Genomic DNA, 22,603 nt, shown 5'->3' with positions numbered 1-22,603 from the left:
ATCTTGAAGCTGCATTGTGATTATTTCTATATGTTGAATGTATGGTATGTAGTGAGAGAACAATATTAACAAGTCCTTCAAAAATTATTCTTGAGTGTTACATGAAAAAATGCTGACGCTGAAAACAAATAGAAATAGAGGCGGCTTTTCAGATCGAGCCTGGGAGAAGACAATTTACGGTAGATGCAAGTAGAATAGAAACTGCTACAATATGCTTTTGAGAGTCAGGAAAAGATCATGTAGTTTATTGAAACGCTGCTTTTTTGGCAGTGTGAGAGCAAACCACAGGAATCAGAAATACCCAATAGGTTTTACACAGAGACATGCAGTTGTTAGAGTCTGCAATAATAGGTCAGATCAGTACTGTTAATGTTAGGAAAAGTATTTCTTTCCTACGGCTTTCCAGAAAGGATAATGTCAGGCAAAGAGCCGTAGTTTATTGCAAAGGAATTTGTAACAATTAAACTGAACAATGTGAATTGTTCACACAGAGTATCTTGTAACAGCCAAGCTTCAAACCCGCACCAGAATGAAGATTTATCTGGATGTCACAAAGGCTGATTTTTCAAGGAAAAGGCCCTGGTCCTGAACTTAGAGACTCTGGCTGAAAAATAACAAAGTACCAGCCCAGCAAAGTCTAATGGAAAATAACCCTCATCTGATGACTCTGAGATATTCTTAATCGAAGTTTTGACTGCTAATGCTTCAAAGGATAAACAATCAAAGCAAACAGATATTCCTCAGTTTACAGGAAGGCTGTAACAGGGAATTGATAAACCACCCTGGGAATCTGAATTACATTTTTAGGAACTGACTCTGCAAACCTTTAACAACTCATGAGAATAATCCCAGTGAAGTAAATAGGACTGCTTGTATGAGTAATGGTTTACAAGCTCTAGTCCACAATTTTATATGGTGATTGCCACTAGAAAATTACTCATCACTTTTCCATGTAAATGTAACTCTCTAAATAAATGTCTCATATGGCAAAAGGCTTGACCAAACATGCAAAATCCATATATGGTAGAAGGGATAGGATCATTTACGAGTTAATTCCAGTTCTGAAATCAGTTAATCAAAAAACTTTTTTAAATACTGTAAAGAAAATGATTAAATTGTATCTATTTTATTTAATGAAGCAAACTGGATCTGACAGAGTTGAACTTCCTAGGTGCTTGGAATCCAGATCTAAGTTGTTATTTTTAATTAAGCCCATCTCTGCTGAACGTTAGTTAGTTAGTGGGCATAATGCTGATTTTTCTTATTTAGTTTTCATCTAATCCAGAAGTCAGGATTTCTGAAATGATAATGCTGTTGGTGACTAGTCAACATTCTCCAGTGATATGATGTCATTCCTTCAAATTCTGTTTTGGAGGGAAGTATGTACAAGGTAGAAGATTATGAAAATATCCAAGATGGCAATGTCCAGTGATTCAGACAAACCTGCTCCGAAGGTCTCTGGTTTAGGGGTACAACTCTCTGTTTAGTGCATCTGTCATTGTAGTTTGATTAGTTTGAGCCACTGGTAGAAACGATGCTCTTTGTTAGTATGTTAGTTACCAAGAAAGAATAGCATAGAGAGAGCAGTTGCAAAGCAAAGGCAGCACCATAAACAGAAATTTAAATGTTCATGTTTCAGCATCCTCCTTTTGTCTGTAAAAAGAGAAAGTTTGTGAAAAAAGAAGGTTTCAGAGTAACAGCATTTTCATCCATGAATCAAATGGTTAATCAAATGAGAGAATAATAAGTAGATACCTGCTCAGAAAGGCCCAAGGCAGTTCTAACTTGCACTCTGGCTGTTTAAGCAGGATTTTATTATGATATTTATTTTACAATTAGTCAAACAGCTATAATGCACATAGCAAGTTGTGCGTATCATACTATTTAGCTGTTACTCAAATACAAACACTTTCTTAAAGAAGTACACATACATCCTCTAATTTGGTCATCTTTTGCATTGTGTTAAAGATTTCATACCTGTATCTGTTACTCTTTTCTTAGGTTGGTGGGGTTTTGTGTTTTGAATTAATTCATAAAAATAGAGCTCTGGTGGTTGTCTTTATAATACAAGGCATAGAGTAGGAGTCACGTGACAGCTCTCTTTAGTGCCAGCATTTGCGCTGGAGGCAGAGGATACAGGTGAGGAATGAGCAGCAGCCAAAATTCTGGATGGGAGTTCTTTTGTCATCTGTTATAATTCTGGAGCCCTGGTTGGGGTCTATTAACTCAGTGTAGATTCTGAAGTCCTTTTGAGCTTTGGTCTTTATTCACCTGCATGTTTCTGTGCTCACCTGATATCTATAAAAGCAGCAATTCCTACTGGAGGTAGAAATGTTTCTAAGAAGGTGGATTCAGCACAGGGCTGGATTTACTATCAATGAGAATTTCTGTTTAGAGTTTGAAAAAGATAAAAGGAAAAGGATTGAAAAGGAAGTTTAGTGTAGCGTATTGTACCTCTCTATGATCTACATTCCTGATTCCTGTGCACCACCAGCAGGGTGGGTTATTTTCTGGAGCTACAACAAAACCCAGTAGTTGATCTTTAATGAACAAGGTACATGATATGTAATGGAGTTTACAGACTGCTCCTCATACCATATATATGAATTATTGCTCACCGCATATACGATGGACATATTTAGGGATAAATGATAATCAATACACACACCTTGTCTTCAGGTAATATGGCAATATTTTTTTCTGTTGGGATGAAGGTATTACTAATGGTACTCAGTTTATATACAACTTCCACAGTGAAATCATTAAATGTCCACAAAGAGAATTTCTACCTGAACTAATTTCTACCTTTACATTTCATTTTAAACATGGCCTCAATTTACAAGGAAATGGCTTTGTGATATAGATACACACACGCACGCACACAGTATATTTGTGTCTCTCTACATGCATGCATATCTACACATACTATATAATCATGTATATATCCATACACACGTATTTTTATAAGCACACGGTATGTCTATCATTTTACAGTAACTTCGTATTACTTATCTGTTTTTTCTCATTACGTATATCATGGATATTGAAATTCTCAGTTTAAGTGCAATAAGCCCATCTTATTTTGTATTCACCATACTAAGTGAACAGTAAAGAGCAGGTTCAGTCCTTTATAAAACCAGAAAGATTGAATTTAAAACTTCAACTTTCCTCACGATGAATTATATTTGTGTACAGGAAGATGGAACTTCACAATTCAAGTGTGTTACCATATCTGCTGGGGAAACGGTCCTTGTCCTAGCACTGTGGTATTTTAACAAGTTGCATGGTGCTTGTGATACCTAACAGAGAAGCTGTCAAATCATAATAAACCTTCTGTTAATGTAGCCCCATGTTTATACAGAAAGTGGAATTAATTGGCATTGTACATTTAGTTTCTATAGTTGCTTCCCTTTGTTCTTTGTTTTCTTTTTATTACTTTTCTGATTTTATTAATAAACTAGCTGTCACCTTTCAAACTAATTCAACATATAATGATTGCTTGTTCTGTTTTGTTGTTTTCCAGCTCCCTCAGGCTCAAAAGGTAAACTACTTTCAATCAAATCTTAATCATTCAAAGAAATCACCAACTCTTCATGTTTCCACAGTGTTGTGAATATGGTACAGTGGCAATCAGTGAAATGGTTCACCATGTCAATGCTCCACTGAAATGGAGCAGCAAGTAACACAGCTGACATCAAAGCCGTGCATTGTGAGCAGCTGAACCACCTGCTGAGAGCTGCAATTCAAACACAATGTAACAGCTAATTGAACAAAATGGACAAGCAGTGACCTGCTACTTGAGCACAACAGGGGAGCCATTTTGTCAGTGATTGGAAAATAATAGGCAAACATCAAATTGACATGATTAGCCCAAGTGAACCATCCATGGGCCCTTGCGTTCTCTGCTGGAAGGGCAATGAAACCCATGGCCTTTCACTGGTCCCCATTGTATTGTCTATCAAAAAGCCTCTTGATACATCTAACATAATTTGTCTAAGTAGATTTCATACAGTGTGCTCTTGTTCTTGTACAGCTTCCGCACTGATATGGTATGATACCAGAGTCACCATCGCATGTCAAGATATCACGATGATTGTGACAAAAACATATCGCTTGATGCCTGTTGCATCATTCTTGTATAGTTCACAAATATAATCAAAACTTCAAGAAAATACAATAATCACCAAATTTAGGATATTATTTTGTGGTTTGGGGGCAATATTATAAGGTCAAAGAGTTTTGCAGACTTACCTTGAATTGAATTTCATAAAGCACTTTCAGTATGAAAAGTTATACATAGGTACTAAGTATTATTATTACTAATAATCTTGGGTGAAGATGCAAATCCAGTTCTAAATGAGAGATACAGAACAAATGCTCTTTCTAATGAAAAGTCTGTTCAGAACGAATGGACACCCAGAAGCCTGCAAATCTGTAAAAGATTGCGTAATGTGTTTGAATTTATGTCTGTATGATACCATATAAAGTTGACATATCTTTGTTCAGGGATATCAAAAAATCACATTTCCAGCCCCCCAGGTAACATGCTGTCATGTGACACTGGGTTACATCCGCAGTCTGTTTTTATTCTCTGACAGTGATGGCAGAATACACAGTGGGCACCCAGTGTGACACATGGTGAAAAACAGGAAATACGTAATTTTTGAAAATTGATGGTTTAAAGAATACTTTGTTTTTAGCTTCCTGGATAAGTGGTAGGAATCAGACTGCCTAACTTCAGCTACAGTACAGCCTTTTTTGTTTTTACCCATTTGTCTAAGAGTGTCTGTGAAATGTTTCTCTAACAATCTGAACACAGAAGAAAGAGAGGTTACAAGAGCCTGGTTCATAAGTACATATCCCCTTCGAACTTTTAAAAATGTTTGGCAGATTGTGTCGTGATTTCAGGTCATGTGTCCTTATGTGCTACAATGTTGAAATATCAAATAACGTTCCACCACAAATTACTATTGTTCCAGGTCAGCAAAAACTACACCTAGCTTACATACAAGACCTCAAAAGCCATTTTTCACTGTGTTACCCCAAAACAGATTATTGCAGAATTGAAGCCATCTGCATTTTTTGCTAGACTGTGCCCTACTTTCAGGGGAAGGGGGAGGGGGAAGAGGACAGTTACAAATAATCCATGAGGGCTTTTGATATTTCACCTACCAGGTAAAAATATGGTATTTTTAAAATATAGCTTGGTTTACTTTAGAAAGATTATAGGCTTTACTGTGAGATATACTTGTTCCTCGTTCTGTACTAGCTGTATAACTTGTGACAGTCCTTGCCAGTTCCTTAATATGCTCACAATGAGGCTTTATATTACTGATTTGTGTAGTAATATCATACCAGTCTTGCTCCCACTATCATGCTTCTTTCCCCAGTTCCCAGAATCACCTGATTCCAATCTCTCAGCTACTCTCTGGCACCTTTTGCTGCTCCCTCTTGCACTTTGCAGCACTCTGTACATAAAGGTTACCTTTTTGATTCAAAACGTATTGTTCATGCTGCTCCTCCCAAGCCTATCTCCTGCCGGTTCTTCCACTGGCTGAACCTCAGCAGGTGCCTGGGATCATATCAGAATTCCTCTGGTACCCTCATTCTAATTTACCATGATGCAAATGGAAGCCTAATGGGTCAGTGGAGGGGTGCATCTGGATTTATGGGCAGCCTAAAGCTGCAAGATTAGTTTTTATGATTCTGACCAGCAGCTTGCTGCAGCTCTGTATCAAGCAGTGCAAAGTTGCTTGTTGGCTAAAGTAAGTCGTGATTTCAGATGTAAATAAGGCTATGTGGGTAACTAATTTGGGTGCTTTTTTCCCATGACATGCAACACAAGAAATGTTTAATCTCCAGAAATTTTTTTAGCAAATCAAGTCATGGTGAGCACGTTCCATATCAGTGAAGCCTTTGCTGTTTGCAGGGTGAAGGGGAGCAGTACAGGACTGATGCACTTCTTTATGAATGACTTAGTCCCTAGTGCAAATGTTCTCCCATATGATGACGGAACTTGTACATTGTTTTTGTTGGAATCTGTGTATACTCTGTGAATGTTTTCTCTATAAACATTTCAAACAGTCGCCTCTCTCTAAACATGCTCACATTAATCTTTTGATGATCTAAAATAAAAATATACCATCCAAGTTTACCTTTAGCATTTAATACCCATTGTAAGTCAGTTTATAAAATCTTTTGGGCTTTTTGGGTTTTTTTTGCATGTAACAAATTTGGAGACAGTGAGTGTTTAGTCATTGCTCTGTAGCCGTTAACTACCCACTTTGAAGCTTGTTATATTTTATTTTGTCTGTGGGAATGAAATACAAATCAAAACCTAGTGTGTAAATTACTGTGCTATGCACTGTGGAACTAATTATTGTGAATTCAAAACTGGACTGGAGGTGACATGAAATGGATGCAGTTTAAATCAGCTATTTACTGTACCGTGGTATTTGTCTTTACAAAGATTTTTGTGGTTTTCCCTAAAATGAGAATGGAAAATACCACAAATACAGTAAGAAACTTAACTGCTGTAGGTAGTAAAGGTTCTGTTTTTAATATTGGCCAACAAAAACGGAGAAAGAGGTGTGGCTAGAATGATCCATCAGAGAACACTACAAAGAGTTGTGCAAATAACAATAATTTAAAATAAATCTGTAACTTAATCATTTTGCCAAGTTTCAAATGTTTTCAGTTATGGATTTGAAAAAATTCTTGGGCCAAATGTTTGTATGGAGGGGAAATGACATTTTTCTCAAATCCATAGTTAAAGTGAACCAGTGAACCACAGCCTCCAACCAGTTTTGAACAGCACTTGATTCACTCGGGCTTCACAGAATAGCAAAAAGCTATTCCTCTTTAATAGCCCAACAGGGTGTTTTGTTTCCTGTTCGAAATAGCTTTCTTTCTTGAACAAACACAGTAGGGTTCAAGATCTATTGTCCTACTCCTGCTGTGATATTTTGTTCTACTTAACTTGTATGAAGAGGCAGAAGTGTATAAATTAGACACAAAAATGGAGGTAGATAGTTATAAGAACACGTAAAAGTTTTTAAAAAATCATCTAGGGTTTTTTAATCTATTGTCACATAAAAGGAATTGTGTCTCCTTCAAATGTTTTGTTTTTTTTTAAATGTCTGGTGATGTTTGTTTCCCAAAGTTCCTGACAGCTTTCTTTTTTCTTTTTGTGTTATCCTTTAACTTGTGTAAGTAGAGTTTTGCCTTCTTTTATCTTGGTGCTATCATGTTTCAGCAATTTTGGAGCATCATTTATCATTCCTCGCCTCATTTACCTTTTTATACTTTGAAGTGTTGAAGCTGTCACTGGGAAAAGAAAATTGAAAATTTGCAACGCTGCTATTTTCACTGAAATGAATGACTAGCAATTTTAGCATTTTTATTAAAATGATAAAAGTTAAATTGAATCAAATTAGGTACAAAAGAATCATTCAGTAAATATTTACATTTGACCCTGGTTTATTGTTAACTTGATTTTTGCCTTTTTCTAATTCTGCATGGGAGCTAATTGTTTTCACCTTTATAATCTCAGATATATATATAGGAGGCACTATAGTGGGTCTGTAGTAAGTCTACATTGAGATTTGTACTTAAAACAAGAATAAATTGTTGAATTTAGTCTTCAGCTTTACCACACATTCTTCAGGGGGTGATTAATTTTCAATAATATTTTTGTGGTCAGTGATTTAGTAACTTTGACTGAGTAAATATTTAAAAATTAGCTATTTTTGACATTCTCTCCATAGCTCCTGTCACTAAAGAACTATGATCTCTCCAGACTTCACACACAGAGATTTCCCTAACATCCCAGGTCACAATTTAAATGTAAACACAAAAGAGCTATTACCGTTTTCCATAATAGTCTATATAATACAACGAAAAAGCCAATGGCACTGTCATGTTTCACTAGCTGCTTCTGTTCTCTGATGCTCCCAGCCTCTATCACTGTCTCTGTGCAGCATGTACAAGCAAGATAATCAAGGAGGAAGGCTGAGCCATAAGAGGATATGGAAGTTGGGGAGATATGGGGCTGCAGACTGGGGGGATGGTTTAGGTCAAAGTAGGGCAGTTCCGGGGCTAGGGGTGGAGGGAAGGTGAGCGCCTCTGCACCAAGGCCTCAGACTTTAAGTGTCTCCTATGGGGTTGCAGCCAGGTATGCCTGGGAACTGAGACAGTAGCATTTTGGGGAACCCTTCCAGCATGGATACTGGTAAGAGAGTTTACTGAGCTCCTATGCCACCCCAGTTCCACCTCACTCAAGGTCTTCCAACACACTTCCATGATACCCCAGTCATGTTCCTATGCTTCCCTCACATGGCTGCTCAGAGCAGAGCTTCTCTTTCTTCCTCTCTAGGATCCCCTAAGTCAAGCTCCCCATCTTCCTACATATACAGGTCAAATTCCCATATGCTGCTCCCCACACTTCCCCACTCACACCCATGCCCCCATATAGCCCACGTCCCCTGCAGAAGCCTGCTTCCCCCATAGTCCCTGTCCCACTATGCTATCCCCAGCCTTTCATTCCTGTTTTACTTTTGATATGTATCGCATTCATACCCAGTTTCACACCCTTAACTCCAATTTCATACTTTCCCCTCTAGAAATAAGATACTATAGACTTTTGGTACACACCTGCTTGTAGATAATTTCATTTAACCTTGTTGAAGTGAGAGTTCAAGTTGTGTGTTTCATTGTGATGGTGAGGAATTGAATGGAGATGTGGTTTCTTATATGTTGGGATTGAAAAGAATGTTATTGTAGAGCACATGAGTATATTTCGGTGGTAATACATGTGGGTCCATGTTGGTGTGAAGATGAATCTTGATTTCCTGAATTTTTAGTTGTTGTGTGAAAAAGGAATACACTTGAGCAGCCATCCGCACAACTGTTAATTTAACCAAGTTTTTCTTTGTATGGGATACATATCAATGCATGCATATTGTTCATCTTCAAAGTAAGGCTCTCCATTAGAAGGCTATGCCAACTGGTACAAAAATACTACAATAGACTTCTTGTACAATAAGAGTGCACTTCAGTTGTAAGCAGGTATTCCTCTCAAACCCATTAAACCCTGTGCTCCTAGGAGTAGTCTTGTATAATAACAAGAGGCAAGTTACCTGATAATGATCATAAGCATCTCTTTAATGATAGTAATTGTTGCAAGAAATAGTCCTTTTTGCCCTGTTATAAAAAGCTCTATAAAGTGGGAAATGAAAGCTGGATAGGAGCAGCATAGTATCAGTTAACTTCTGCTTATATTATCTTTTGCTTTGGGCTTTATGGATGTATTCTGTAAGTCATTTTAACAGAGAACAGATATTTTGTTGTTACAAGTGTAATAACTCATGTACATGAGTGCAAGTAAAAAGTCCCTCAGAAATCAAAACTCTTTGGAAAAGTGGGTGGAAAATATTCTGAAAATACTGTTGTAACTTATGGTTTCCTCAAAAAACAAGCTATAAATTCTGAAAAATACTAAACAAAGAGCAATACAGCTTTAAGATCTGATTTTTCCCTCCCCCGCTTCTGAGGTCTAATTATACTTTATTAAAAAAAAAAAACAGGATTACCCCTTCAGAGTTTCTTTTCATTTAAATTATTTGTATATTGTTTACTTCATATTCTTTTAATCATTAATAATAATTAGGAAATGTACATGTCTTGTGAAATATAAAAATACCCCTTCAGAATAGCAGTTAAAATGAAACAGTACTGTGTATTCCTTTTGAAAAACAAAGGAACATATGAAAAAAATCTGGACTTTGTTATTGTCCTTAAGTTAATTGTTCTCACATCCCAAAAGACAGGAACCCACCCCTCCATTTCTAGCATGCAGATTTATTATAACTGTTACACATAACACATTAATGAGAATAATATGGTATCAGCAACAACTACAAACGGGTAGTTTTAGGTCAGAATTTCGGTCAAGACAGTGCATCCCTCCTTGGCTATACATACATAAGGAGAATGCACTGCTTAAGGTGCAGAGATCATTCCTAAACTCCTGCTACTGTATTGGAGACTCCTGATGGAAATGGGGCTAGGGAAGCTGTGACATTTTGGGGTCCATCCACACCAGTAAAGGGTTCCATCATCAACTGCGCTATAACTTCGGGGGGCCTTTGTTCTGCATAGCTATGGTTCATTATTATTTGCTAAGTATATTATGATACACTACTTAATTAGGGCCACAGCTTCAAGGCCCCTGTATAGCTCCCCCCCCCACCCGCCCCAATGCCACCATAAATATCTGGATTAGAATAGCCTTCTAGGAGAAGCCAACTATCACTGGTTCTGCTTTATCCATAAGCTTCAAGGAGATTATTTTTATGTAGAAGTGATAAAATAACTTTACCCCCCCCCCCAAGATCCACATAAAAAACAAAGATACATTTTTTCTGCAGTGGCCTTTTTAAATTATTCTGCTTTCCAACCATCATCCAAACTAGCCTAGCAATTATGGGACTAAAATATGCCTGAGATAGTTGGTCTATTGTAAAACCACCACATCTTTGTTTATGTGCTTTAGGATTAGGTATAGCAAACCAGTGTAAAATAAATAACAACCAATACTAAACTTCACCCAGAACTTTAAACGAACTGAACACAAATCCTGAAGTATATATTTTCTTACTTTACCCCTGTAATTCTTAGTTTCAGTCAGAAACTGAAACACTATGAGTTAAGCTAGAAATATGGTACAATATACCTGATCCAGCCAAAACCAAGAAATATTGAATGTCTTGTGAAATTTCCAGTGCCAGACATGAGGGAGTTTAAGATAAGCATCTAAATGTTTGGCCAGAAGAGGTCCTCCCAGTCTTTTAGGTTTGCCCATCACGACTTAAAGCAGAATCTAGATCTGTTCTCCCAATCAACTATTTCCATGATATGTGAACCATCTTTGTGTAGATATATGCACATTTCCCCTTTATTTAATGTCTTACTGAATCAAAATCCGAACCAACTCTTCCTACACAGGATTTAAATGAAGGGTGTTCCTTTTACCTTCTCAAGTATTATCAAATGACCACACACCAGAATGCCTCACAATTTCTAAGCTAATTGGCCAGTGTAACAGAGTGGTGAGATTCTTCTCTTGACCTGCTCTTTTCGAAAATGTTAGAACACTCCTTAAAGATGCAGAAATTTGGCTGACTCATTGTGGCAGGTGTGACTTGTTCATTTTCCCTGTGATTTAAGTGAGATGGGAATGGCCTGCTGGCAGGAGAGAAATAATGGAGTAAAGGGTGATCCTGGATGGAAACCAGGTTTGAGGAAGAAACTGAAACTGAGGTTTGTTGTTGCTTTTGAGTTACTAATAAAGCCAAACCCCAGGAAGGATTTTGTTACTAACCCTGGGCCTGTGTGCTCTGTTGAGGTTGAAGTAGGAACTCAGCCCATTCACGTATAATACCAAAACAGGAAAACTGAAGAACTCCCGGAATAGCTGGCAGAACAGCAGCTGCAGCAACAGCAAACTCAGACTCCAGCCCTACCACAGGGGTCAAAAAAGATGCTCACTCACAATATAGGGCAAGTCCTCTTATTATGCTGTTCACATAGAAAACTGGGATGCAGGGAAAAAACCTTGCTCCTGCGTACATTCCAACTAGTGAGAGAGATGTAGTGTGCGAGAGGTTAGGAGCTCCCGGACACCCAGCAGGTGTACTGTGACCATGCTGCGAGAAGGGAAGATGGTATCCAACCTAGGGGATTGCTCCATATTAATATGGGAGAGCTTAGTCAAAACCAAACCGCAGCTACTGAGGGCCAAACCCTTTCAGGTCAGTTTGTCTGTGGGGACTCAGACATATCCCTTGACTCATGTCTTCATGTGATGCAGCAGTCAGGCCAACTCTGATAGGGTATGTGCTTTTTACCCTGCCTAGTAAGACAGAGAAGGTCCTTGAGGTCTTCAGAATAGCTAGGCACAGGGAGGAAGCATAGGCTGAATGTTTATTTTTCATTTACCTATAAAATTGAACCCTCCGGAAAGGTTTTGATTTGGAGACTATCTCAGGACCTGTGCTCTGAGAACAGGGGATGGGGCTGAGTCTGTTCACACTCATCTCTCTTCCTTTAAAATAAAATCCTATGGGATATTTGGAATGTCTTCATCTTCCTGTCCGTTAATTTCTCTTTTAAGTAAATGGGCATGCATAAATCGAAGGGAGTTTTCTAAATTATTACCGGAGACACCAACTAGGGTACAGATGTTGCGATACATAATCAAAATAAATATGCCACAGAGCTATTTGATTTCTTTAAGTACTGCCTGACCGTCATGGTAGTGGATCAAAAGGAGACCTCAAACTTTGGGTCATTCCAGGAAATACTGTCCAACATTTTTCTTCTTATTACATTGTATGGTTGCTGAACAAAATTGTCCCATGTTCTGGCAGATAAAGCAGCTTCTCAAATAAAACTTCTTAATGCAACTCTTAGCATAATAAAAACCAGTGTTTTCTTTCAAACACTTGTATTTGACTGATGCCAACGTATTGGGCTGCCCTATGGAGTCAGCTCTGTGTGTTTACAAATAAAATGTTGAAGTTTGCTGGTTTTTAAACGTATTTTATAATACTAGTGGAGAAACTACTGGTTATTTCAGCAGTGAGGGTGTTGTTTAGTTACACTGTGTGTTTTTTCGCATAAAGCAGTGGTTCCCAAACTTGTTCCGCTGCTTGTGCAGGGAAAGCCCCTGGTGGGCCAGGCCGGTTTGTTTACCTGCCACTTCCCGCGGCCCACGCCGCTTCCAGCAGCTTCCATTGGCCTGGAGCAGTGAACCGCGGCCACTGGGAGCCGCGATGGGTCAAACCTGTGGACGTGGCAGTTAAACAAACCCAGGCTGCCAGGGGCTTTCCCTGCACAAGCGGCGGAACAAGTTTGGGAACCACTGGCATAAAGCATAGGATCCTAAATATTCATAGACTTTTTAAAAATATTATCTTACTTCTTGGTACTTTACTAGAAACCTTTCTCTCTGCATTCTTTTGTTGTTCTTTCCCTTTAAAATTCCTCATGTCCTTCAGGAAAGGAGGTTTTTTTTATTCAGGAACTCCTTGTTATTCTGTGGACTTCAGGCTGCAGGTGAGGATATATCCTGCAGGGAAAGAGGAGTTTTAAAGTGCAGAACTCCTTTTTAGAGCCATATTTTGTATAAGCAGAGACTGATTCTGGACCATGTAAGATGCAGATGGCCTATGGCACCTGTGTGGAGCTCTGCTGAAGTCATACTCCAAATGGGTGCAAGAGTCTGTCAACAAGCTACACATGGCAGGATACAGGGATTAGATTCATGTAAATATTTCTTGCCCTCTTTCAAGGAAATCATTTGATCCCTATGATGCCTCAAGGAGGGCCAGAGCAGAGAATGTGTTCCTTTAATTATTTTTCTATAAATTGTTATTAGTATCCTTCCATTTGACCTGTCACTTCAGGAAAGCAATGTTCACTTAGGGATCTCCTAAATCAAAATGATCCAGTAATTATTGTCCACTTGGCTAATAATGAATTGAGTCCAGTATTAACTAAAGTCACTGACGGTGCCTTAAAAATAACTCTTGAATTTACAGCTTTTGTATACATCAGTTTCCGTCTATTTTCTTCTCTCCAGAATCAAGTAGGATAGAAACAGAGGTGGAGCTCACATCCATTTCTGGAGCCAGTGAATACATTCTTTGTAAATGGAAGAAAATTATGAAAAGCTTATCAACTCTACCTTGAACACAGTTCTATTTTAACTGCTGCATAGCTGCCCTCACTGTCTCCTAGAGCTGATCAAATATTATTCAATGGATAGTGTGTCAACTAAATTTTGCCACTATTTATTAAAACAAAAAAGTATGGTGGAATTTCCAAAAGGACCTATGGTAGTTAGGTGTCCAATCCCCAGTTAAGGTCAATTGGATTTGAGTACCAAATGTCCGGAGGCCCCTTTGAAAGTTCCAGCAATCCTTTGGGAACAGCTGCAAAATCTGACAATTTTTTTGCATTCAACCAGCTTTACTGATTACATGAATGACTCTGAAATTTGAGTTCTTGACCCCATTTCTCCTCATTTTACTAACCAGTTGTGGGGCTCTCAGCATCTTACACCCCACTGATTTGCCTAACCTTCTAACTGTTCAAAAGCATTTGAGTAATGCTTGTTTTGTCACTTAATTTTATAGCTTAAATACTGTACTCTAAAATGGTTTTGAAAACACGTCAAAGCACATACCTTTCTTTCAGCTCACATATGTCTTCGTATCCTCAAGTGTCTGAGCTTGCCAGTGGAATTTGTGTTTTACTCATTGTCAACTATTTTTGTTTTCTTATATATTTTTTTATTTGTAGTATACTTAGTTGAAGGAAATCAAAATGTAGTAATTCATATGCTATCAAATAATAAGAGAAAGAACGTTAATTTCATTCTGAGCCTATGTCTGTTAATTTACATAGCGCCCCAGGTCAAGAATAAGCATAGCACAGAGGTTTTCAAACTGTGGGGCGCATCCCCCTAAGGGGGCATGGAGGAATGTTCAGGGGGGTGAGCAGCAATGCTAGGTGACTCATGCCAGCTACACGTGTCAGGGCCCGGGCCATCCCTCTCGGGGGTGGGACGGGAGCGCCACCTCCACCATCTGATTCACCTTGGTGGCAATAGAAAATGGGTAGGCAAAATTGACAGTTAAACTGAGGTCAGACCATATATATAGCAGCTGGTTAAAATCATGCCATTTGGATGTCAGAGAGACAAGGTGGGTGAGGTATATCTTTCATTGGATCAACTTCTGTTGGTGAGAGAGACAAGCTTTCAAGCTACACAGAGCTCTTCTTCAGGTCATCCAACCCATCTTGTTTCGCTTATATCCTAGGACTGACATGGTTACAGTAACACTGCATACTTGTATTTGAATCATTTCCATTGTAGCTAACTGAAAATTACATTAGTAGATAATAGATGAATGCCATTCAACATAATTGTCTATAATAACTGAAATATTTTTCCTCCTTTATATTTGTGACTAAGCTGCCATTAAAAGTCTGCATAAAAACACATTTTGTCATGTTTTATGGTAAAAAAAAGACATTTGCCCATTTCAGTTTGTTTCGCACGTGACACATCTTAGGAATTGAAATTTCTTCAGAAATCTAAAAGAAAGTACAGATGTGTAGTTTTGTAATGGAAGTCTAAATGCTTTATTTATGTATTTATTAACATACCTACATATGTAGCTTGTTTCTGAGCATGGGACGTGTTGATGGAGTTGGAAGTTCTCAGTTTGCTCTATATGATTGGAAAATGGATTTTGAAAATTTGACCATCTGAGTAGCTATTAGTAATCATACTGTCATCTTTGAGTTTTTAAATAAACAGCATCATTTCAGTGAGGATGTAATTACATTTTGGTTTAAGAGTTGTTGATATCTAAATTCTTATATTTGTGACAAAGGACGATATTTTAAATATGAATTTCTAATTAACTATTTGCTACTTCTTATAGTACAAGATAAAGAACCCTAGCCTGTTCTGTAGGTATCAGTGATATATGTTGGTTCCAGTTATGATAAATGTAGGATGAAGTTTAGTTTAATTATTGATAAAAGAATACATCATTTTTACTTCTTACCAAGTTTGTTCGGACAATTAATGTTTTTCATCAACCATGATACACTACTATTAATTTTATTATGAAAAGGGATTAAAAGACTTAACATCCATGCAAAATTCCTAGATCATGGCTTCCTTTGTAATTTACTTACCTGTTCCAGTGTTAATTGTGTCACAATGTGTGCTGATGGAAACACCCAGTGACTACCATTCTACTATTTCAAAGTATTTCCACCAAAAACATCATTGCCCAGGGAATCACCCAAGAAAAACTCCTCACAACCTAATTAATTTTCTGACACAAATATTCAACTTTAATACAGAAATAATATTTAGTATAAAATAAATAATGAAGGGTGAAACATGTAGCCTTTGTAGGAAGGAGTGATTGCAGTCGATCTCCCAAAATGTCAGCCATCTTTGAGCCAATCATTTCCTGACCCAAAGATCATGGAAGTGGCCAGCAGTCCATTTGAAACCATCCACCCACCCAGAGCAAAGCAGTAAGCCTGGACCATAAGCACACGCTTCTAACCTCATAAAGAAGGTTACAACAACCACTGGGCAACCCGCAGCAGTCTCTACCAATGGATATCACTAATACAGGACATTGATTGTCCCTATGCACCCTTAGTATATGCTTGGTGTTAAGGACCCCTTTCCCCAAAGCTTTCAGCCAAACTCTGGCCTGATTTCTCTCCTACCCCATTTTAAAGATGGCAAAACACCACCAGATAGATATCAGTTGCATAGTTGGCTTCCCAGCAAACAAATTGTTCTCAGCTATCCCTTAAGCCTGAATTGGATGTCCACAGTAAACATATCCTAATGGATGCCTGACAAATACACACTGTCAGAGCTGAGTAACCCTGGGCAATCATCTAAAACCTCCAAGATGTCATCCCATAACTAGCGGAATGCTTTTTCATGTCTCTATTTACATTTGTTCTGGCCTTGTCTAATGTGACACCAAGGAGGCTCTCCTCCATACCCTTCATTTCAGCATGCTAGACCATACTACTCTGGCTAAGGAGAATAAGTTCTTACACTGGTATAATCACACTTGACTCTAGCTACCAGCCCAGACCCCGGGTTCCTCCTTCTCTACTTAAATCATTCCTGACTTACAGGACAAGGATCACATTAGGTGCTAGTTAGCGTCTCTAAAAAAACAAAGCATGAGGTGATCCCATCTCCATGTTCCTGTGTGTCTCCTGTCTGGTGTGAACCTTCTCAATCCTGAAACCCATTTGCATTCCCATTGAGTGGCTGGCAGCTTGGGAGAATGAAAGCCGTACAGCAAACTGGGAATTAAAAGAAATAAAATGGCAGAGATCTCAACAGTCAAATTTATTAGTTCCTAATGTGTCTCTTAAAATGACCTGGCCACCAATGACTGTGACGTCTATATTCTGAAAATCTGAACAGGCAATAGCCATGGCTGCTCCTATAGGAAAAGGATTGTGCTCAAAACAGGCTGGGTGTGGAAACTAAAGGTGCCAAGTTTCTCCAAAATATGGCCCTGAACTGAAATTTAGTTCAAGAGGATGTGTCCCAATGCAGTAACAGCAACATGGGGATTGGATGGAGGTTTTGTATATAGTCCACACAACTGCAACTGGCCATGCAGCTTCCCCAGGTGTTTTCTCAGGATGATCAGCTCCCCTGCTCCCTCCTTTTGGAAAAATATATGCACAACTCAATCTACCTGAGCCCCACTGTCAAACCATCAGTCCTTATTGTACCTGGATGCTTGGTGCCCCTGACAGCTGGGATAACCTCACCTAATTTAAATGCACTCTCACCCCTTTCCCCACCCCACCAAAAAAAAACCTGCAGGGAAAATGCTGCTTTAATTAGTAACTTGCACTTCCCTTCATATGATGATGATCAAGTCCCTCAAGATCTGCAGGGTGACAGAGCGGTGCCAGTCCACCCTGTGGAATCCCAGCCAAATACGTCCCTCCATCATTTGTCTTGTAACAAAGATGCATATGGGAAATCTGCCATCTGTGAAAAGAAAAAAATAGCAAGTAGGTGCAAAGACACAATTTCCTAAGCAATCCCACTCTCCTTTGGTCAATGATGATAAATTGTTCCACATGTTTCTTCTGAATGGGCCAAAGTCCAGGAGGCCTGGTCTCTCCCTAATTGAAGAAACATGTTAAAACCTGAGATACAGAACCAGCCAGTGCTTGATGCCACCAACTGGTCCAACAAACTTAAACCGGTTGAGTACTAAGGCACCAAAGGTGCTCCTGGAATGCTGACTGGCTGTCATTCCACTGCCTCTGTCCTAGCTGATGAGAATTCTGAGTCTGAACCTGAGACAAATTGTCTGAACCCGTGATCTCGCCCTGAGTCAATCATGGCAGAGCTGCCAATGGGAAAGAGGTAGAACAGAGCTCCACCTGCTTAGCTCGTGCACAGACTGCTCCCACAGCCCTCATTTCAGCCCCCTGGTATCTCTCTTCAGAGACACCAGCAAAGATACTCTGGCCAGGTAACCCTGTGATGAGCAAAGTTGATGTGGTGTGGGCTGGGGGGGGGGAGGGAGGAAATGGGGTGGGGCTGGGCTGGATTGAAATTTTAAAGTTGCAAAAGCCATTTAGATGAAATGCATGATCTCATTTAAAAAGAAGAAAACTTAGTTAGATGCCTCTATAATTATGATTTCATAATGGGCTGAAGTAGCTTAGAGGTAATACCTTTTTCTTTTCAAATATAGCTTGCTGATGATCAGGGATTGGTTTTGATGACCACTGTTGCCATGCCAGTATTTAGTAAGCAAAATGAGACTGTAAGTACTCAAACTGTGTTTCTACAATGTGATACTTTGGTGTCTGCAATGAAATTTAATAACTTGCAGAACTTTTTTATTATTATTTGTTTTGCCATTTGCATCTATTGTTAGAATAAAATTAAACGTGATAAATATATTTATGCACAAATAATTATAGTGTAGAAACTATAGTTCTCAAAATAGTTAATGGTGTTATGTATAAGAGAAAACACCTAGATGATGAACTTGATGCAGTGGTATTAGACCCATGTGTCTTCTTACTTCTACATTAGTTTTGTTACAGCAAATAATCTATATATATTTTCTCCTCCAGACTAACTTCTTATCTCAGATAGGTCCAGCACATTAGCAATATTCATATAGGTGGTTTGGATAGCTGTATTTTACAGACCTGTTGTTTTAACATCCTGCTATATTATTAAAGAGAATTACATATACTTCTCCCATAATGTTTAATTTTTCTCTCTTGGGTATCAGATGGCAGTGCAAATTGGAAAAGAAGAAAAGTCACATGTTTTATCTGTAACATTTCATCTTAAAACTGCTTCACAAGTAGAAGAGTTTAATTGAGGGAGACCTTCCTTATCTGCTGAAAGTTTGCATACTTCTTTGATTTCATTTTCAGGCCAAGGAAAGGAGGCCAACTGCTGATGGAGTGTGTGTTGTGTGTGGCCAGCCACATTAGCTGCAACCTCCCCTTATCTTTTTAAGTAGTTGGCAGCTTAGGTTACAATCTGTACTCCTCAGTACAATTTTTACAATGTGAACATAATTATTGATGGCATGCGTTGTTTCAACAATGATTGTTTATTCTTCTGAATGGTCTGCATCATCTTTTCAAACAGAGATCCAAAGGGATTCTTCTGGGAGTAGTTGGTACAGATGTTCCAGTTAAAGAACTTCTAAAGGCCATTCCAAAATATAAGGTAATTTACATATGATTATGTATTCAAAATATTTAGAGTATAGGGCTGAATTAACAATAATATTTTAGATTTATTTATTGCAAGATATATAGCACCCAATTTATATATCCAAATTAGTGACAGAATCAGAAATGGAACCCCAGGGGACAAATGCTGTACACACTTCTGCTTGTGTTAAACCTTAGTAACGCCACTGACTGGTGTTTCCATAGAAGTCCTCATTCTCTTGCACTAATGACTAGATTGCAGAGCCCCACTGATCAAGTCAAATTTCTATTAGTCAGTTGGGGGCACAGCATTCTAAATTTTGTACACTTTTATAGTCCCCTCCGTCAATTAATGTTCATAAATAAGTGAACTTTAATAAAATAATTTTGAGAATTCCATGCTACAGAATATCACATACATATACTAACCAGAAAATCATTTTGGTGGCCTGAATATCCTTATGTGCAAGCCAGACAAAGATGTACTCAGTCCATCCTTAACTTTCCTTTCAGAATTCCTGCCTGCCTAGAACTTCTTGACCTGAAAGCTCCTATGTCCTTGAATTAAAGCAAATGCCATCTTTCATAGACTTGTTTCACTCTGTCCAACCCACTTTACTGTCATCTTTTGTGCTGTTCAGGATACATTAAATATTCCCTTATATTTAGTTTTCCAAATTTATAGATGACACTTATAAAACTCTTAAAAAGAGCTATAAATAAAATAGATCAAGCAAAATAAACTTGGCAATCATGAATCATTTGTAGCTTGGTAAAAATAGGTTAGTGATGAATGTAAAGATGGTACTACTTTTCATTTATGTTTGATCCAGTGTATTATTATTTCACTAGTCCTCCATCTCTGAAGTGCTAGATTATAATCCTGTTTCGGTAACAAGTGAACATTAATATGATGGTTTCAACATAATCACTAATGGAAGTTTCTTTGCAACACAAATAGGCAAATACTGTGATGCCATATGTCTCTATTTGAGATAGGCCCACTATTTGAATAGCAGGTAACAATTAAATTGTACTGAGTTTATTCAGCACCTACTTTCTTATCTGATTCTCAATCATACTATCTGGGTCTTAGTTACTTGATCACCTAAATCATTTAGTTTTCTAGTGGAGAAGCGGCATTATTGAGATTAGGAGACCATTCTAGGAAGTCACAAAACCAGCAAACCTCAGCTTCCAAGTTCTACTGTTAATTTCATTATAACTGAATACAATAGCAATAACTGAATTATCATGAATGATTTGCTAATGATACGACAGACAGTATGTGGGAGCTCAAGAAATAATGAGGCCTGGTCTACACTTGAGAGACGTAACTTTACCGATCTAACCCCCAGTGTAGACAATGCTAGGTCAGTGTAAGAAATTCTAGCTACCGCCTCTCGTGGAGGTGGATTACCTACGCTGATGGGAGAAGCCCTCCTACCAGCGTAGGTAGTGTCTACACTAAAGTGCTACAGTAACACAGCTGCAGTGGTGTAGCTGTGCCACTGTAGTGTTTTAAGTGTAAACATACCTGGAGACAATATTGGTCAGTATGATAGGTGGTGGTCTCTCCTCATTACAACAACCTAACTGTTGTCAAGTTTTTTGTAGACATCACAAGAAAGAAGAGTTTGAAGGAGAGTTTTGAAGGAGGGTAACAGGGTAGCTTTGCAGAAGTTTGTGGGGAGCTTGTCCCAAGCATGAGGAGCAGCAGGGCGGGGGGGAAAGCACAAAAGTGCTTGTTTAAAAGGAACAAAAATGGGCAATGGAGGCTGACATCATGATCAGAACTGATCAGAAGCAGGAGATGACATCTCAATAGTGAATGAGAGCTGATGGGTTGGGTGTGGATAGGTCCTGAAGGACCTTTAAAAAGAAGACAAGTAGCTTATGTCTGATGCAATAGGGAAGGGGAAGCTAGTTGAAGAATACAAAGAGAGAGATCACTCACAGGGTCAAAATAATGAGCTAGGAAAATTATCTTTGCAGCAGCATTCTGAATTGATATGAGTGGGGCAAGATTATATTTGCCAAGGCTCAGGAGGAGGATGTTGCAGTAATTGAGACACAAGATGATGACAGCCTGGATGAGAGTTTTAGCTATATGGCTGAATGCGAAAGACCATATCTTAAAGATGTTACACAGAAAGAATCTGAAAGAGTTTGACATAGCCTGGATATGAGGACCTAGAGAAGTCTGAGTTGATGATGATGCCGAGGTTACAGGCCTAAGTGACAGGCAGGATGGTGGTGTTGTCCAGAGTGATCGAGAAAGGAGGCATGGGACTGTTTCTTGGTATTTGTTTTTGTTGTTGTTTGTTTTGGGGCGCTGAGGAGGGAGAGATTAAAAGCTCTGTTTTATCTGTGTTGACCATATTATATATTGAAGGCTCAGTCTGATTCTATGAAATAATATATGTCTCTCTTTCTGAGAAATAGATTTTGATTTCAAGGAGGTATTTTACACTACGCCGTGTAACACAAGAGAAGATAATTGTAACAGGCACTTTATCATCATGCAGTTTAGTTATGGTGGCAAAAAAATTTGAATTATAACGTCCATTTTTCACACACTATAAGCATTTGTCCATTGTATAGTATGAAATATCGTTATTTTGATAGAAGAGCATGGGCAACATATGGGATCTGGTCTTGTAGATGCAATATATGGAATGCTTTATTTATTCAGTGACATTCATATAGGCACGTGATACTGTTTCTTGGAGATGGAACTCTGCTACCTTGGAATTCTGTTAGCTTGGATGAGATGGGCCTTGGGCGGTGGAAGATGAACAGTAACAATGAACTGTTACCAGCAGTCCTTACTCAGGCAAAACTTGCATTGATTTCAGTGGGAGTTTGTCCTGAATGAAGAAAGTGGGATGTGACTCATAAATATTTCATTCTTACGTGTCACTTTGCAGTGGTCACACAAAGTTTCTTCCCTTTTGAAATAATCTATCAGTTTTGAGAGAGAGTCCCAATATTTCTAACAGGGAATGCCGCTGGAAGGAGCAATGTCTCTGAAAACAGAAAAAACATTTTAAGTGCAAACATTGTACATCTTCAGCCACGGCACAAACTATGACAAAGTGCCACACTTGAAGGCACAGAGCATTTCAAATAGATAAATATTGTTTCTAGGATATATACCACCTACATTTATTTCATTACCTGACTTTAATTGTTAAGATTTTTTTCTGAAATTATCGCCATATAGACAATTATACTTGAGATCTGATATTTAGACAGATGCAAG

The 22,603-nt window shown here is 38.4% G+C and overlaps 1 protein-coding gene across 11 annotated transcripts in view; it reads left to right on the top strand.

Moving 5' to 3' along the window:
• The window catches only part of CACNA2D3 (calcium voltage-gated channel auxiliary subunit alpha2delta 3), a 702,225-nt gene that overhangs the window by 506,257 nt on the left and 173,365 nt on the right, over window positions 1–22,603 (top strand). For 9 of the 11 annotated variants that reach the window (XR_006292226.1, XM_043551412.1, XM_037904898.2 and 6 more), the window contains 3 exons: window positions 3,524–3,541; window positions 18,351–18,422; window positions 19,271–19,351. Coding sequence is in view for 10 of the 11 variants with exons in the window: in XM_043551412.1 (XP_043407347.1) it covers window positions 3,524–3,541; window positions 18,351–18,422; window positions 19,271–19,351 (171 nt within the window). In the remaining variant the exon portion in view is untranslated. The remainder of the gene's footprint in view (window positions 1–3,523; window positions 3,542–18,350; window positions 18,423–19,270; window positions 19,352–22,603) is intronic. The other 2 variants (XM_037904896.2, XM_037904897.2) reach the window with 2 other exon arrangements.

The sequence above is a fragment of the Chelonia mydas genome, chromosome 7, assembly GCF_015237465.2.
Source record: "Chelonia mydas isolate rCheMyd1 chromosome 7, rCheMyd1.pri.v2, whole genome shotgun sequence".
Lineage (NCBI taxonomy): Eukaryota > Metazoa > Chordata > Testudines > Cheloniidae > Chelonia > Chelonia mydas.
The sequence above is the reverse complement of the archived record's forward strand: the minus strand, read 5'-3'. Positions and strand labels throughout refer to the sequence as shown.